The sequence below is a fragment of the Drosophila teissieri genome, chromosome 2R (assembly GCF_016746235.2).
Source record: "Drosophila teissieri strain GT53w chromosome 2R, Prin_Dtei_1.1, whole genome shotgun sequence".
NCBI classification, from domain to species: Eukaryota; Metazoa; Arthropoda; class Insecta; order Diptera; family Drosophilidae; genus Drosophila; species Drosophila teissieri.
In genome coordinates this window covers 8,957,598-8,973,770 of record NC_053030.1, presented here as the reverse complement: position 1 = coordinate 8,973,770, position 16,173 = coordinate 8,957,598, and the positions used below count along the sequence as shown (strand labels likewise).

The following is a 16,173-nucleotide window of genomic DNA, read 5'->3' as shown; positions in this document are numbered from 1 at the left end:
TGAGGCCCACCAAATGATCGACTTTAAGCAGAATCCCTTCAAGATGAAGCTGGGTGGCTCTTCCATGGGCGAGAGTCGCCTGGGACGCAGTTGTCTGCGGGCTCGTTTCGTTTTCCGCTGGAAAAGCTGGGTAACCCACCAGAAATTAAACCATCAACCACATGCCCTATGCCAACAAAACCCGAATAACATGTTTATAAATTCCCTTTTCAGGCGGAACTCACGGATGTCCTGCGCAAGCGACGAAACAGACCCGATGCCTCTGACGAGGATTTGGGTCTGCCCCGCAGCCCGGCTTCTCCGCAACGGAGGGCAGCGGGTGGAACCAGCAGTAGGAATACCTCCGGAGTGGGTCACCAGTCGCGGGGCCACCAGAGCGAGGTGTCTTCACTCAGCTTGCACAGTGTCAATAGTGCCGAAGTGGAGACGGAGGACAGCCAGAGCTCCCATCAATACCGTCACCACTCGCGAGTTTCCACCAGTTCATCGATCTCGATGGGCTCGGATATACTGCGATCACATCACGAGGACGACGTGGACGCCGTGGGCGGAGAACGTCATCGCCTTTCCCACGCGGCCGCCAAACACAAAATGGCCATCAGACCTGTGAAAAAGAAAGGACCCACCAGGCAGCATCGCATGACATTGGAGGTAAGTGGATATGATAAATCCCGGAGTAACATTTCATTTATTCACATTATTATTATTATCTTTCAGACTTCCATTCCGGAGGCCAATGAGGATGTGCCAAAGCCGAGTCCTGGATTACGAGCTGTACACGGTAAGAAAAGTTGAATTCATTAGATCAGCTGATTGTCTAAACGAATCTCTCGCTTTTAGAAGCCGATCTCAAGATCAAGACGCGCTCTTTGCCACCGAAGACTCTAACTGCCATTGCACCACCGGTCCAGGCCAACGCCACCAGCTCGGTGACGACCAAGCGAACCAATACAATCGATCAGAGCTCCACCATCACCAGCACCACTAAGACCACAAGCTCGTCCTCTACGACGTCCCACATGTTTGGACTCCGAGGTCTGAGCAGCAAGACCAACACATTGCTGGAGAATCGAGGAGAGTCTTCCACGGATGCGGATGACTTCCTGGCCAACGAGCGGGAAAAGGAGAACGAGAGTGGATTCCTGCGCAGGCTGATCCATCGGAACTCCAAGAGATCCATAGCCAGGGCCAACGACGGAGTTGAGGATACGGACTCCAGCCAGAGTGTGGCCAAGAAGCTGCAGATCTCAACCTCCTGCTTGGAGGCCGCTGCTCGGGATGCGCTCCAAGTGCCGGACAAGTCACGCAGTGCCACATCCCACGAGCAGCACATCCAGGAGACGCGACAAACGATCAAGCGGGAAATCCACAACGAGGGCAAGCACGGACTAAACGCCATGGTCAGTAACTACGGAGTGCATCCACATCCACCCACGGCAATAAAGCCCAAATCAGGTCCTGCCGCCAGACAGCGGTACATGCCCAAGGAACTGGGCGCTGCTCCGCTGGAGAAGATCACCTCGGGCAACGATGTGACCAACTTGCTGTCCAAGAGCTCGCGGGGCAACGACACCTTCCAGTCCACCACTTTGGTGCGGGAACAGCAGAGCAAAGTGGAGACCTCAACGCACTTCGAGAGGAAACCAAGGATTGTGGGCTTGAGTGCCTTCCAGCAGAAGCTATCCCGATCCACTGACTCAGTGGGCCAGCACTCCAGCTCCTCCAACTCGTTGGAGACCAGCACGGACGAGCCCTCGCCCCTGTACTACGAGGAGAAGCAGCGCAAGACGGTTGAAAAGTCCCGCAGCTTCCGAAACTATGAGGACGAGGCTGTGGACTCCACCGCCGTGCACAACAATATGCCGAGTTTGCCGGATCTGTCGCTAAGTTTTCGGGTACCTGCCTACTACAAGCAGGCACCACAATCGCCCTGTTCACCGATGTCCCCCAACGCCAAGTGTGTGTCCCTGGGATTCGAGATCAACGACAACAAATTGCTGCAGGCCCGAGCCGAATCCACGGGTCAGTTGCCATCGACTGCGAAAATCTCCCCGCAAAAGGCCGGCTCCACAAAGCTAATAGTGAGCAGTCCGGGATCAGCGGATATCTCCCAGATTGAGCAGAACATTGACCTTATCGTAAAATCACCCTTGGTGAGCGTTCTGCGGAAATCCGGAAATGTGGCGGAAAAGCTGCCCAAGGAGCAAACCACTCCGACCAAACAGCGTCCCAAGCTGCTGGATTTGGGAGCAAAGATGACGGCTCCTGCGGCGAACTCAAGTCCCAGCCCGGCCAGTCCTTTGACCAAGAGTGCCAAGCTCTCAAACAGCCCACCCACCACTCCGGCCAAAGGGCAGGGATCCTCCAACAGCAGTCGGCGGAATTCCAGCAATGTGGAGAATACCGGAGAGCCGGAGTTCATGAAGATCCAGCTGAATCGCGTGGATCAGGCGCGTCTGCACAACAAGACCAATCACTTGGTGCTAGCCAAGAACTTCAAGTCGCCCACGGAGCGGAGTCAAAGCAACGATGATCTCAGCTTCAGACGGAGCAGCGGCGAGAACATGGCGGGAATCGAGATTGTGGAGCACCCTCAGCCGAAGCCTCTTAGTCCGGCGGTCAGGCCGATGACACTGGAGCCCAGCTTGAGCAGGCAATTGAAGTCCGTTAGTGCCACTAGTATGAGGAATAGCTATGGAAGTAGTAGCGAAGGATTAGCCACTCCAGTTACTCCTGCCACTACACCGAGCACACCGAAAAGCAATGGGTTTTCAAAGAGTAGTCCCAGTGCTCCCAAGAATGTTAAGGAAGTCAAAGATACCAAGGAGCCAGTCAGTCCCAAGGATCCAGTCAAGAGTAACCGCCTTTCTCTAGAAGATCGCAAGCGGTTGTTCCTAAGCGAAGAGAGATCGAGGACGGCGGAGCAGCGCAGGAAGTCCATAACCAAGGCGGAAAACTCTGCTCCACCCACTCCGTTGGTGATTCCAGCAACGCCCGCCATTCCAGTCACTCCGGTTACTCCCACCTCTCCCGAAATATTCGAGGTCAATGGAAACACTTCACCCACCTCCAACCCCGTGGTGTTGCGCAAGAAATCCTTTGCAAGCAGCAACGGCAACCCCAGCCCGTCCAAGGATGATCCCACACCCGAGCTGATGAAGGTATTCGCCCGCCGTTCACTTAAAGTGAAGGACGACGAGGTTGTGACCCTGCCACAGGTACAACCCCCCGCTCCAGGGAGCAACAGCAAGAAGCTCTCGCCCAGTGGAGGCGGAGGACAGAGCGTGGATAGCGACAAGGAGAACCAGTCGAACAGCGAGGAGAAGCTGGACAAACTGGCGCCCAAGAGCGAGACCCAGGTGACCCATCACCCCAGCACCAATCGCAATTCGGTGGCCGACTTCCGCAATCTCAACAACAACAACAACAATCAGCAGCAACAGAAGGTGCCACCAAAGGTGGTCACCTACCTGCCCCCCATCAAGACCAGCAATCAGGGACGCAATAGCCTGAACAACAATATCAGCAACAGTAATGGGAGTGCCAGGCCAACTGCCGAAAGGTTTTCCCTCCAACTGAAGCAGGCCAACCCGACAGCAACTACTCCAACGTCTCCGGCAGCGGCAGCAGCAGCAACACCTGTTGCAGCACCAACTGCAACATCTGGAGCAGCGGCTGCAGTAGCACCCAGTAAGCCCATCGAGCGATCAGCCACCGTGGGCGAGTTCAAGGGCATCCACCAGAGACGCGCCGAGTGGGAGCAGAGGGCCAAGGAGGCGCTAAAGTAATGGATTAGTGATTTAGGATAGCCTGAATACTCCGCCGACCAGACTGTACCTAGCCTAGCTGCAATCCAAGTGCTTTTGTCTAGTGATGCGCTCTCCTTCAAGCAAATAAAGCCAACTGGGAGGCAACAAAATTACTAAGGGAATAATCAAATTATCATTATATTCGTTAGCTAAAAACCTGTAAAGAATCGCAAATGAAATCAAAGTTGAGGGCGCTGGACTGGCGAGGTCATCCAAAGACAATAACGACCTGCTCGGGTTCGGTGCCCGAAAGACTCGATAGGCAATAACTATATACCGATCTTCAAAAAGTGACTAGATTATACTTATTTTTAGTCTATGCAGAGTATCGCTTACTATTGAAAACTAGGCTTCATTTCGAATTTGTTCTGTGCATGTCGAGAAATGTTTTGAAATAAACTAAATTACATCTATTGATTGAAAGTCAAGAAAACTTTAAGGACTGTGAGTATAATTACGCGTAGCAAGGATCCCGAGATATTCGAAACATCTGATTTACTTTAAGATGATATTTTGCAAGCTTTTAACCGGTAGAAGAGATTGATTTTACTAATTAGGCTAACTATTATTACTTATTAGTATCGTACTTGTTTCAAAGCCCTTGTTTATGTATAATCTTTAGAGTCTGCTGAGATTACAGATCCATATGAATGTAACGTGTAGAAATTGGAGCATATTCACACCCAAGTGTATTTAAAACATTGCGAGTGTACAATTGTTTTCGAAGTGTCAAGTTTGTAAATGTACATACTACAAATAAAAACGATTTAATAAATATCCAAGTACAAATTGTGTTTTTTATACCTATTCCGGATTTTGTACGCTCTGTACAATTACTGTGTACTATGGACGATAATTTGTTTGGAGGGAAGTGTGGCATTTTCACTTCTTACTTACCTTTAATGATAAATATATCATACAATCATATGGGAAAAAGTTGCAGTTTATAGTTCTTATCATTAGCTGTTTGACAAATATTTCACGTAATTAATCTTACCATCAGAAAAAAAGCTCAAAAACGATCAATTTCATAGAACGAAAAATACTAGAACTTTCTCAGCTTAAATATTGTTTCTGTATTTAATCTGTAGCCCAAAAAACGTTTGGTCCCATGCGAGTCAATAAATATAGATTCATAGGCGCGTTGTTTTGAATTAAAGTGGCCGTTGTTCAACACTAAGAGCAACTACGCAGTGAACAAAACAGTGTGACCGCAGGGCAGTAACACAAAATCCCTTTCTGGGTGGCAGCTCCAGCAGGCACATGTGTTTCTCTGTATTTACAAAAGATTTCCCGAAAACAATCCAATAATGGTGGGTAAAACACGTTTAAACTGCGTAGAACCTATCTCAAAGGCAATATTCCATTGCAGGTTAAGGGCAAGAAGCCGTACATTGACCGCAAGAAGGCGGTCACCTTCCATTTGGTGCATCGCAGTCAACACGATCCACTGGTGACCGATGAAAATGCTCCGCAGAGGGTGCTCCTCGAGGCGGCGGCGCGCCAGCAAAAGCCCAAGGATCCAGAGCCACCCACCGATCCGGCCAAGCGGCAGGAGGAGCTGAAGACGTTTGGCATTCACTTCGACGACGACTATGATTACATGCAGCACCTGAAGAAACGGGAGAACGACGTGGTTTGGGAGTTCATGGAGAATCCCAATCAAGCGAGAAAACAGAAAGCCCACGATGACGAGAAACCGGGCCCTGCACCCAAGCTTATGCTGCCCAGCTCAGTGTTCGCCAGTGAGTTTGAGGAATCCGAGGGCATGCTAAACAAGGCGGCTCCACAAACTTTGCGTCTCGACTGGGATCCCGATGTGGTGGCCGCCTTGGACAGCGATTGTGAGAACGAAGAGCTGGATGATGACTTCGTAATGCAGGCCATGGCTGAGGGCGACTCCGACAACGAGGAGTGGGATGACGAAGATGGGGAGGAGCAATCTGACATGGACTTCGATTCCGATGACCTAAACGAGGATGAAGACGAGGACGAAATTATGGATCGCTTGGCGCCCCTAATGCGCGAACGTCGCTTTGACGACGAGGAGCTCAAGTCGCGCTTCACTGAGTACTCCATGTCCTCCAGCGTTATCCGACGCAATGAGCAGCTGTCCCTCCTGGACGATCGCTTCGAGAAGTTTTACGCCTCATACGATGATCCGGAGCTGGGCGACCTGGCTCTGGAGGACATCGAGGGCAACTGGCACCAGAAACATCCCGTTGTGATGCAGTGCTTCCAGGAGTTCAAGAAGAAGGACAAGAGCATCGAGTATAACAAAGAGTGGGATCGTGAGCGCATTGAAAAGTACCGAAATGTGGTCGAGGGAGAAGCAGATCCCACGGAGGAGTTAGTGGAATACGAGGTGGACGACCCTAAGCAGAAGAAGTGGGACTGCGAGTCTATCCTGTCCACCTACTCGAATATCTACAATCACCCGAAGGTGATCGACGAGCCACGGCGCAGTCGTCGTTCCAGCGCCAGCACAAATCCAGCTCCCATTCAGATCGACCCGAAGACAGGACTGCCCACAAATGTCCTGCGAGGTGGGGTCGATGGCCAACTAACTGCCAAGGCGCTTGCCAATCTGGCCGATGAATCACCCGCTGCCACTGGGCCAAAGTCACTGTGCGCCAAATCGGTACTCTCCACATTAAGCGTTCTGTCCATCAGACCCAAGGACGAGACCGCCGAGGAGAAAAAGGAGCGGAAGCGCCTGCTGAAGGACTATCGCAACGAGCGCCGCATCGAAAAGAAGGCCAACACGGAGGCCTTCAAGGAGGAGAAGAAGCGGCAGACGCACGTGAAGATCAACCAGCGAACCAATCAACAGGGAGCCTCCATTGTCTAGCTTAAGTTTCCGGCTCTGTTCTCTAGGCTTAAATGTGAAATGTATACACAGGCGTATATATTAAGTGATATCTATAAACGAAGGATTGGATAAACGACAAACTGTTGCGGTGACTGTGGTGATTGCGGGAATAGTTCCTCCGAATCAAATGCATTAGCATTAGGAGTTGGAGTCGGCCCGTGATGTCGCCTCCTGTTGGCGTCATCGTCGGTTGTCAGTTGTCGGTCGCCCATTAATCAAAGTGGCTGACTGCGCCGCACGCGCCGAGGCTATAAACCACAACAACAATGCCACATCACGATACCCTGGAAAAGAACGCAGCGAATGTCCTGCCTGGCGGCAATTAGCCCTAACTGACTTACTGACTGGTTGGCTGACAACAAGTTTAGTCTAGCGATTTGCGAGCTGCTAACTACTAGCTCGACGGGCGGACATAAAGCGGAGTCCACAGCGAGACAATCGAAGCGAAAATAAAATAAACTCCAATTCATTGTCAGTTGGCGAACAGCAATGCCAACTACAAGAATGCTATAACAAAGTGGCTTTTTACCCCGCCACCAGTCCATATGTACTGTACAGCTCGCAGTAGCGCCTACATCAACTATATGCACGACATGTCTGTGTCAGTGCGCTACTATATATTAAAGTCGGTCCTACAAACGCGATTTGTATTTACACAGTCATATAGAAATTTCCCACGAGGTTTGAGGTCGGAGGGCCCATTCAGGCCTCGTTTCCAGCCCTTGGGCACTGGTTAGTGGCAGGTGGGGATTAGCCTGGTGTGGCAGTTGTTTAATGTTTTGGTTACTTTGTGGAATTTTCAAGTCAACTCGCATGCAGCTCGTTGGAAAACCCAACGGATGTCAGTCAACAAATAGCTAGGGATATTGGATATTAGGATATTACTTTATGCATTCCAATACTTATTCTATGCAGAACACACTTAAAGATCATAGCTATGTCATGGAACACCTAAACCCGAAAGATAACCTTTTCAAAATTTCAGTTTTTATCTATTATTAATAATATTATTAGGACTAATGTTCTGCTACTTATAATTACACATGTACGATGATTATGGTAATGATGGATTTGTGGCAGCTATTGGAAATTACACTTGATCACTCTCATGGCGGGTGTGGGCATGGGGATTAGAAAATCCCAAACACACTTCCAGGGAACCCAACACCAATTTGCAAGCGAACCGAGGGCCCGCGCCCGTGCCCATGTCCATGCCCATGCAATCGTCCTTCCAGGCCCCCATCGGCCATCGCCCATAGCCCATAGCCCATAGCCAGACTCATTCCGAACCCAACTCCCATCACTGTAAGTGGAAACCCGTTACAGTTGGTTGTCGTGCCTGAGCCTCCGCAGAACGTTGGGGATTTTTTCGTATGTCGTATTAAAGTTGGCAAGGCGAGCGGCCAAGAAATTCGCGTATTTTCACTGCTCAGTTCCGCTCCGCTCCATTCAGTTGAGTTGAGTTGGGTTTAGTTCAGTTTAGTTCCTGAGCGAAGGCGAACGGACTCGGGCGCGCGTCGTTCCCGCAGCGCGGTAATTCCCCATATAATAATATAATAATACATATCTGAATAATATGGCTTGGGACACGATGGTGCATGGAGTATGGTGTACGGTGGAGTTCGCGTGAGGCGGGCGTTAAAGTCGCGCAATTTTAGGCCGTTCTTTCGGAAAACGGAGCCGACCCCCCGCTGGAGCATTTACTAATGTAAATGCCCCTAACTACATAATTAATGTAATCGTAATTGCTGGGGATCGAACATCCTGGTGTTTATATAACGAAATGCGGCGGCATGTTGGGCCATTTTAAACTTCCATTAATTTCAATCCGAGCTGGATCTTTGAACATAGCCGCCCGGCAGGATCCGGCGCATGAATATTAATGGCTTTCATTTCGACTCATCCGAGAGTTAGTGCGTGTTTTCAATCAAAGTGAAGCCCATCATTCAGGCGAGTGTGTAGATACAGTATCTGTGAGATGTGAGATCAACGTTATGACATGCGGTGTGAGTGATTTAGGCAAGATCCCTATCTGTGTGTGTCCACACCACTTCCCAAGTGGTCGGGCCGGGCCTAGCCGGATACGGTTCATCTCACGATCTGCATACAGCCGCACTTCTATATACTACCTACAGATCTACATACGTATTCCCGAGAGCTGGCAGATCTGGAAGTGGAATTTTTAATTTGCGCGAAAATACCCATTGCCATTGCCAATGTCAGCCGCAGAAAGTAATTTATAGGAAGTGGATGTCCATGCAATTATGTGTGTGCTGCTGGCCAGGAAGCCTGCAATTGAAACCCTCGATCTATCCATCTAGCCCACTGTCCCCCCTTGTCCGCTCCCCGTGCATCTGGGAAATCCGCACACTGGTATCTGCCAGATATCGGTCGCATAAATAGCCGCATAGATTGAGCTGTTACACCGGCCACCGTAAAAGCTGTCTGTCTGTTCAGCGACTTAAGTAAAATTGGCACGCGATTCAATTGAATCTTGGCGAGAAGTGTGCTCTGTGCTGTGTGCCCTGTGCCGGGGCCGGGACAATTGCCAGTACATCAGCATTATGCCATGCCTTGACCGCCGGCAGAGCTCCTCCTCCTCCTCCTTCTCCTCCGCCGCTCCAGCTCCTTGCGACCCTTATGCGTCCGTACGTACAGTGGAAGCTCTGTGGCTAGGGAAACACAGTATTTCTTTGGAAAAATATGATTAGCACTTTGAAATAATTGTCTTAAAAATATGTCCAGTACTATGATTAGAACTACTTTAGTAAATGAATGTACTTTATTTCCATTTATTGGAATACCATTTCAACAGCCTTTGTAGCTCTTATTCGTTACTCTTTCTTACGATATTAATCTTAGTTCCACTTGCACTTAGAGAAAGTAAACGCGAGTGACCACTGTAGATACCGTTTTACGACAGCAATCCGCAATCGCACGCCCACACACCGAGCGTGGAATCCACAAGTCCACATATCACAGATGCGGATACAGATACTCGTATCTAGATGATCACTCACTCGGCGCGCGAACTCGGCTCTTGTTTATTCGAGTTCCGAACGGCAGCCGAGTCGGAGGGAAAACCTTGCGGATTAAGTTGGCCCCAACCAGGACCCCGTCTATGTGCGATCTCTGCTCTCCATATATACGAATGTATCTTTTGTTCAGTGTATATAGTGTGTCGTGCATATAGTGAAAAGCGGGCAAAAAGAAAGTAAGAAACCGCCAGAGAGCCAAGTAAATCCCAATCAAAACAAAATGTAAGAACCAGACCAAGCTACAGCAGTCCAGAGAAATACAAGTTGCGAATACCAAAGGCGAGCCAATGCAAATGATTGAAAATATTGTGTTACAGAAACCGAATTATGAAATTCCCACGTCGGTGTAAAGTGAGATGATTTGAGGTCTGTGTGTTACAAATCCTTTCCCGTGCCGTCGCCCCAACATCATGCTCGACAAATTCAACACAAACGCATTCATATCGTTTGGACTGGGATTCATACTGATGTGGTAAGCTCGAGTTACCCCGACTCCCGATGCCCATTCCCCATACCCATTCCCATTCCTTATACCATCTGGAGTTTCGAGTCCGCCAAGTGCAACCCCAACTTATCCCAGACCCAGAATCGTTTCCAGTTCAAGGGGAACCTTCGTCCTGCCAAATGTGCAAATCGGTTCAGTTCAGTTCAGTTCGGTTCGGTTTAGTTTGATTTCGGTTCGAAATACCTATAGCAAGGTCAATTGGATCACAGTCAAATGAGAATCCTGCACGGCATATGCGACCGACTGGAGCGGAGGAAACTAATGTTATTACTCGCCTGCCAGGAGGTTAAACACCAAAACAGAACAGCACAGCACAGCACAGAACTGAACAGAGCCTAGCCGAGCTGAATCGAATCGAATGGAATCGAAGCGCCGGCCAGCACGAAGGAAGTTAATTTCAAATTCAGACTTAAATTGACAAAGTTTGCTACAGTTGCATGTGGCAGACATCAGGCGAAAGGACTACCCCTGTGAGGTGGGGTTTCCCCAACCCCCCAACCCCCAAACACCCAATCCCCAACCCAACCAAGTACTTCCCACAAGGAACTGCATTTGAATTTCCCCCTTTTGTTTTGTGCTGCTCATTTTGCAGGCTGAGCGAAGCCACGGAAGCCCACATGAACTACACAGCCAAGCCGCGAGTAGTTCTTCCGCCTAATTATGTCAAGGGTAAGTTGAACTCCACCCATAGCTGTGCCCCTAGCAAAGCCCCCTAATAGCCCCCCACAGGCCCCAATGCCCCAATGCCCCGATGCAATACGGGGTGAATCGTTCTCCTCGGAGGTGTCCTTTTCGATGCGGTCTCCTTTTGTGTTTAATTGCTACGGATTGCCCACAGCCGTTTTTTCCTTTCGGATTTCTGATTTCTGATTTGTTTGCACCATGAAACCGCCAACCGTGGGCATGGATGTGGATATGGATATGCGTGTTCGGGGTTTTTCTTCACCGTTTTAGCTTTTTTTCTTTTTCCTCTCCGCTCGTTTCGTGACGCGGCGCGGCGAATTTCAGGGCCTCCGTCTATGGCATACTAGGTTAGGGTTACGGATTACGGGGTATGGGTTAGGAGCTACGGGGTCCCCCCAGGCTCCCGGGCGGGGCTTTTGACGTCATCCGGCATTACGATCGATTAAAATCAAAATAACATTTTCCGGCGCCAATTGCCTGCCCGAATTGCCGAAGAATTTGTGTAATCTAAGGATCTGAAGGAGAGCTGGCATTAAACTTACATTACTTCGTAAAATGCTTCATGCTAAACGGAAACATTCTACCGAAACTCACCCGCATAATTGTATGATTATGAGTACGGGGTGTACCAATCAAATTATTCGCTTATTAGTTCCTTTTCTTTTGGCTTGCACCCAAAACGACTAAAGTTCACTAAACTTAATGTTCACCATAAATTACTCAACACAATTAAGTACATTTTGTGCGAAAAAATAAACGACTGGCAAGCGGTGGGTAATAAATCTTTAAGCAGATATGTACATATATTGAAAAGAAACAGATGGTTATCCACTTAAAATCATTGTAATGCCAATTAGTGCGGTACGCGAATAACAAGTTTGAAACACCTTTATCTGATGTATTACTTTTTTTGAGCAAGCTCCAAGTCTTGAAAGTATTCTACTTAAATATAATATATAATATTCATAAAGTATGGTCAAAATTGTAAGTATTAGAATCGCATAGTATCGGATTGCAAACTTATGCAATAGCTGCTTTGGTGGGTCAGAAGCCGTTGGCAAAGGTATGAATAATTCACCAAAATGAGCGAGAGGCGTGTTTTCCTCATTCGAGGCAATTGCTGGAGCTAATCAACACCTTTATTTCTATCGATTTTCGCGGGTTGTGTAATACGCATGAAAACCGTGGGCTGCCCCTGAACTTGGTGGGGAAATCGGGAGTTAGGGAGTTGGAGTTGGGGGCATCCTCGGTTTTTTGGGGGATTCCAGACGGAGGCCCCTTTAAAATGAATTCGCGCACGAAAGTTCCTCCGGATTTCTCAGTGGGATGGGCTGGGGTAATTGTGATTCGTGATTGTGCGAATAAAGTGTTCACACCAAATGTGGCTAACCGGAGATCGCCTTGATTTATTGCAGAAATACGACCGCCCTCGAAGAAGGGCTCCCCAGTGATAGTAGACTTTAGCATATTCGTTGTAGATATTAACTCAATTAACGTAGAGGATATGGACTTTAGGTAAGTGCCGTCGCGCCCGGAGACACCTCAGATCGGAGGATCGTAATGGAGCATATAGCGATACTGTGTACATTTTCAGAGTAGACATGTTTATACATCAGCGCTGGCTGGAGTCGCGTCTGGAGATCCCAGATGACATATTCGAGGAGGGCGACGACTACGTGACGCTGCTTCCAGAGGTCTTTGAGAATTTTTGGCAGCCGGATCCGTACTTTCTAAATTCCAAAATTGCCGGTACGTCCACCCCCACTACTCAACCCCATAGACTATGTGTGTGTATGTAGTATGCGAATGCTTCATGTTCGATTAGTTGACTAGTTGAGATTAGTCGATTAGTGTGTGTGTTGATATCTGTGTGTTTTACGTATCTTGGACCGGGATTCATGCACTTTGTCCAGCTGAGCTCATCACCCTATGTGTCTAATTAAACTCTATAAGTGTGGACCGTTTGTATATAGTAACGAATTACTTTGTTTTGTTTCCTTTGTTTGTTTGTTTTTTCCTAATCCACCGGTTACTAATCCACCGACTAACAATTCCCGAACTAACAATACCGATACTTCTGCATAGGATACGGAAGTCCATATGTTGCGTCCACTTCCCTGCTACGCAATAAGGGTGAAAGAGATTCGAAAAACTTTCATCTAGACAAAGATATAAGTATATCAAATTGACTCTAGATCTGTGTTTGCCACTTTTGTGTTTCTGTTTTTGCCAAAATCCATCGAAATCGATTTCAGTATCAGTATCAATATCAGTTTCAGTATCAGTATCAGCGCATAACTTCCATCCAATGTCTCCTGTATATTCAACATTCTTCGAAATCTATCTATATCTATATACCGACTACCTACTGGCTGAATCAAGTGTTTTTTCTCGTGCCATTCAGTTCCTTGTGTGTATATATATCCATACATCGCACACCTAGCGAAAGAACCAGTGTACATTTAAGTTTTTTTATAATTTCCCCACCCAATACCGGACCCGCCCACTAGCGGCCCTCATTACACGCACGAAGTCCATTCCGGTTCCAATGCCATGGTCGAAACAGGACACTCCAATCCACCGTAGAGCCACCCGTAGTCCACCACCGCCATGGTCAGGACCATCGCCCACGCTCCGAATCCGAAAACGAAAACGAAAATTTGCAGTTGCACCCGGGGTCCTGATAAGATCTCACCTTGGAATCACGTGTGCACCCCGTTGGCAATTCGGTTTTTTCCATTTTGGGTTGCCATTGTCAACATTTACAAAACAAAAATCGATTCCAAATCGGTCAGCCTTGTTTATATCCCCAGTCACGATTGTAAAGCACCAGTCAGTCTTGGATATTCAAATAATATAATTTTTGAAAATTATTACGCATGTCGTTCTTTTATATATACTTTATTGTTTGAAATCATTATAGCATCTGCAAGTAGATTGAGATCCGTTCACTTGTAAAATATTTAAGTTTTTGTCCGTATGAACGTCGAGATCTCAGGAACTACAAAAGGTAGAAAGTTGAGATTAAGCATACTGACTCCTGAGACATAGACGCAGCGCAAGTTTGTCGATTCATGTTGCCACGCCCACTCTAACGCCCACAAACCGCGCAAAACTGCCACGCCCACACTTTTGAAAAATGTTTTGATATTTTTTCATTTTTGTATTAGTCTTCTAAATTTCTATCGATTTGCCAAAAAACTTTTTGCCACGCCCACTCTAGCGCCCACAAACCGCCCAAAGCTGCTACGCCCACACTTCTGAAAAATGTTTTGATATTTTTTCATTTTTGTATTAGTCTTCTAAATTTCTATCGATTTGCCAAAAAACTTTTTGCCACGCCCACTCTAGCGCCCACAAACCGCCAAAAACTGTCAGTGCTGAAGACTTCGCACTTTCACTAGCTGAGTAACGGGTATCAGATAGTCGGGGAACTCGACTATAGCATTCTCTCTTGTTATCTTTAATTTTGATAGATTCAATTTTCTTATTCAATAAAACGAAACATCAACTCATTCGTCGTTAGTAGATAATCGCGCTTTAACCTAGACGTTAGGTGATCACGAGCAAGATCAGCATCACGGCACCTCCAACTGACCACCAATTGACCACCACCCAACCACTGAACCACCACCGAAATGCGCAAGAAATGAGTCTATCGATGCCAATGCCATAGTTCTAATCAAAACCCATTTGTTCCGCATCTCTGCAACGTCTTCTCGATGTCTTTTCGTTGTAGAAATAGCGACACTGACCCACAAGTTCACGTCGGTGACGCTCTACAAGAACAAGACGGTGCGCTATGCGGCCCGGATGCACGCGATCATCGCCTGCCAGATGGAGTTCCAGCTGTACCCCATGGACATCCAGGTGTGTCCCATCTACATCGAGAGCTGTAAGTTTGTAGGCCCCCCATGGCAGCTTTATCTGACGACATTTCCACTTCCGAAGTCTCGTCGAACAATCAGAAGGTTAAGCTGCGCTGGTCGGACTCCGGGGTGACCCTGAATCCGGAACTGAAGCTGCTGCAGTACAATCTGGGCCAGCCGCTGGAACTGGAGGAGAGCGACGGCTACATGCCGGAGAAGGTGGGCAACTTCTCCCGCCTCACCGTGTACTTCCGCTTCGAGCGCCAGATTGGCCACCACCTCATCCAGACCTTCGCCCCCTCATCGTTGGTGGTGATGCTGTCCTGGTTCAGCTTCTGGCTGGGACTGGACGCCATTCCGGGGCGGGTAACGCTCCTGGTGACCTGCATGCTGACCCTGGTGACCATGTTTACGGGCGCCGACATCCCGCCAGTCGCCTACGTTAAGGTGGGTTCATTACTCAACTTGCGGTCCTAACTCGAACATAGAGGGTTAATTTCACCTTTTCCAGGCCCTGGACCTCTGGATGGCCGGGTGCATGCTGTCCGTGTTCGCCGCCCTGGCCGAGTTCGTGGTGGTGAAAGTGCTGGACGTGCAGTACCAGTACCAGGTGAACCGCATACCCAAGGTACTGCCCATGGTAAGGCAGCTGTGGGGATATCGCTTTAATAAGTAATGCCACCTTCTTGTCGTTCTGATTTCGATTCGATTCGTTTCGATTCGACTCGCGTAGCGCATCAGCAACATGGAGAAGGGTCAGTGTGCGACGGTGGCCAGTTGGGAAGGCGGAGCGGTGCGGTCGCGGAAGGCCACTCAGACGCCCACGACGCCGGGCCAGGTGAGCTATTATTAACCACTCATATGGATATGTGGGCGAACAGGGGCACATGTCACACAAGCGATATATACTCCTATATGTAACTCCTTAGACCTCGCTCCAGGGAAACGGAGGACCGCCCAAGCCAGCAAGACGTCAGAGTCTACTTTCCGTGGCGTGGACGGATACGGATACCGGCGTGGAGAAGATCATGTGGCGGGAGATCGACAAGGTGTCCCGCGCCGTATTCCCCATCCTGTTCTTTGTGTTTGTGCTCCTGTACTGGCCGATTCTGCTGATGAAGTCGTCCTAGGATTTGGGGAGCTCCAGACTGCACATGTCTGGACTCCGTTAAAAAGTCGAACAAACGCGAATCTGCTGATGAAACTACAACTGGACTGGAATTGGAGCCAGGTGCAATGCCAGTGACGCTAGGTCTTTGGATCTTCATATCTGGAAACGGCGCTATGTAGCTGCTTCACGTCATCAAAGTACAAGAAACCACAAGGAAAGTCTACAGTTACCTACATATGTAATAGGTGCATGGGTATTACTACACAACCATCGGGTACATCGAAA

The 16,173-nt window shown here is 48.5% G+C and overlaps 3 protein-coding genes across 9 annotated transcripts in view; all 3 read left to right on the top strand.

Moving 5' to 3' along the window:
• Positions 1-4,226, top strand: part of LOC122612448 (serine-rich adhesin for platelets) — a 35,835-nt gene extending 31,609 nt beyond the window's left edge. For all 3 annotated transcript variants that reach the window (XM_043786074.1, XM_043786075.1, XM_043786073.1), the window contains 3 exons: positions 214-651; positions 718-781; positions 841-4,226. In XM_043786074.1, the coding sequence (XP_043642009.1) occupies positions 214-651; positions 718-781; positions 841-3,788 (3,450 nt within the window). In that variant the 3' untranslated portion in view covers positions 3,789-4,226. The remainder of the gene's footprint in view (positions 1-213; positions 652-717; positions 782-840) is intronic.
• An 800-nt stretch (positions 4,227-5,026) lies between these two features.
• LOC122613251 (protein LTV1 homolog) lies at positions 5,027-6,761 on the top strand. The gene is made up of 2 exons (XM_043787343.1): positions 5,027-5,122; positions 5,182-6,761. Exons 1-2 carry the CDS (start codon positions 5,120-5,122, stop codon positions 6,658-6,660), a joined length of 1,482 nt encoding a protein of 493 aa, XP_043643278.1. The 5' UTR covers positions 5,027-5,119; the 3' UTR covers positions 6,661-6,761.
• Positions 6,762-8,171: 1,410 nt separating this feature from the next.
• On the top strand, positions 8,172-15,914 carry LOC122612169 (glycine receptor subunit alpha-2). Of its 5 annotated transcripts, none has more exons than XM_043785604.1 (10): positions 8,172-8,214; positions 10,037-10,191; positions 10,817-10,893; positions 12,324-12,423; positions 12,503-12,657; positions 14,648-14,803; positions 14,860-15,224; positions 15,289-15,417; positions 15,511-15,615; positions 15,707-15,914. In XM_043785604.1, the coding sequence occupies exons 2-10, from the start codon at positions 10,130-10,132 to the stop codon at positions 15,905-15,907; spliced, it is 1,350 nt and encodes a 449-aa protein (XP_043641539.1). In that variant the 5' UTR covers positions 8,172-8,214; positions 10,037-10,129; the 3' UTR covers positions 15,908-15,914. The 5 variants fall into 5 exon arrangements, with proteins under 5 accessions (XP_043641539.1, XP_043641540.1, XP_043641537.1 ...); XM_043785605.1 differs by lacking the exon at positions 8,172-8,214 and adding an exon at positions 9,766-9,941 and having other exon boundaries at positions 15,289-15,405; XM_043785602.1 differs by lacking the exon at positions 8,172-8,214 and adding an exon at positions 9,768-9,941.
• The last annotated feature ends 259 nt before the right edge of the window (positions 15,915-16,173 follow it).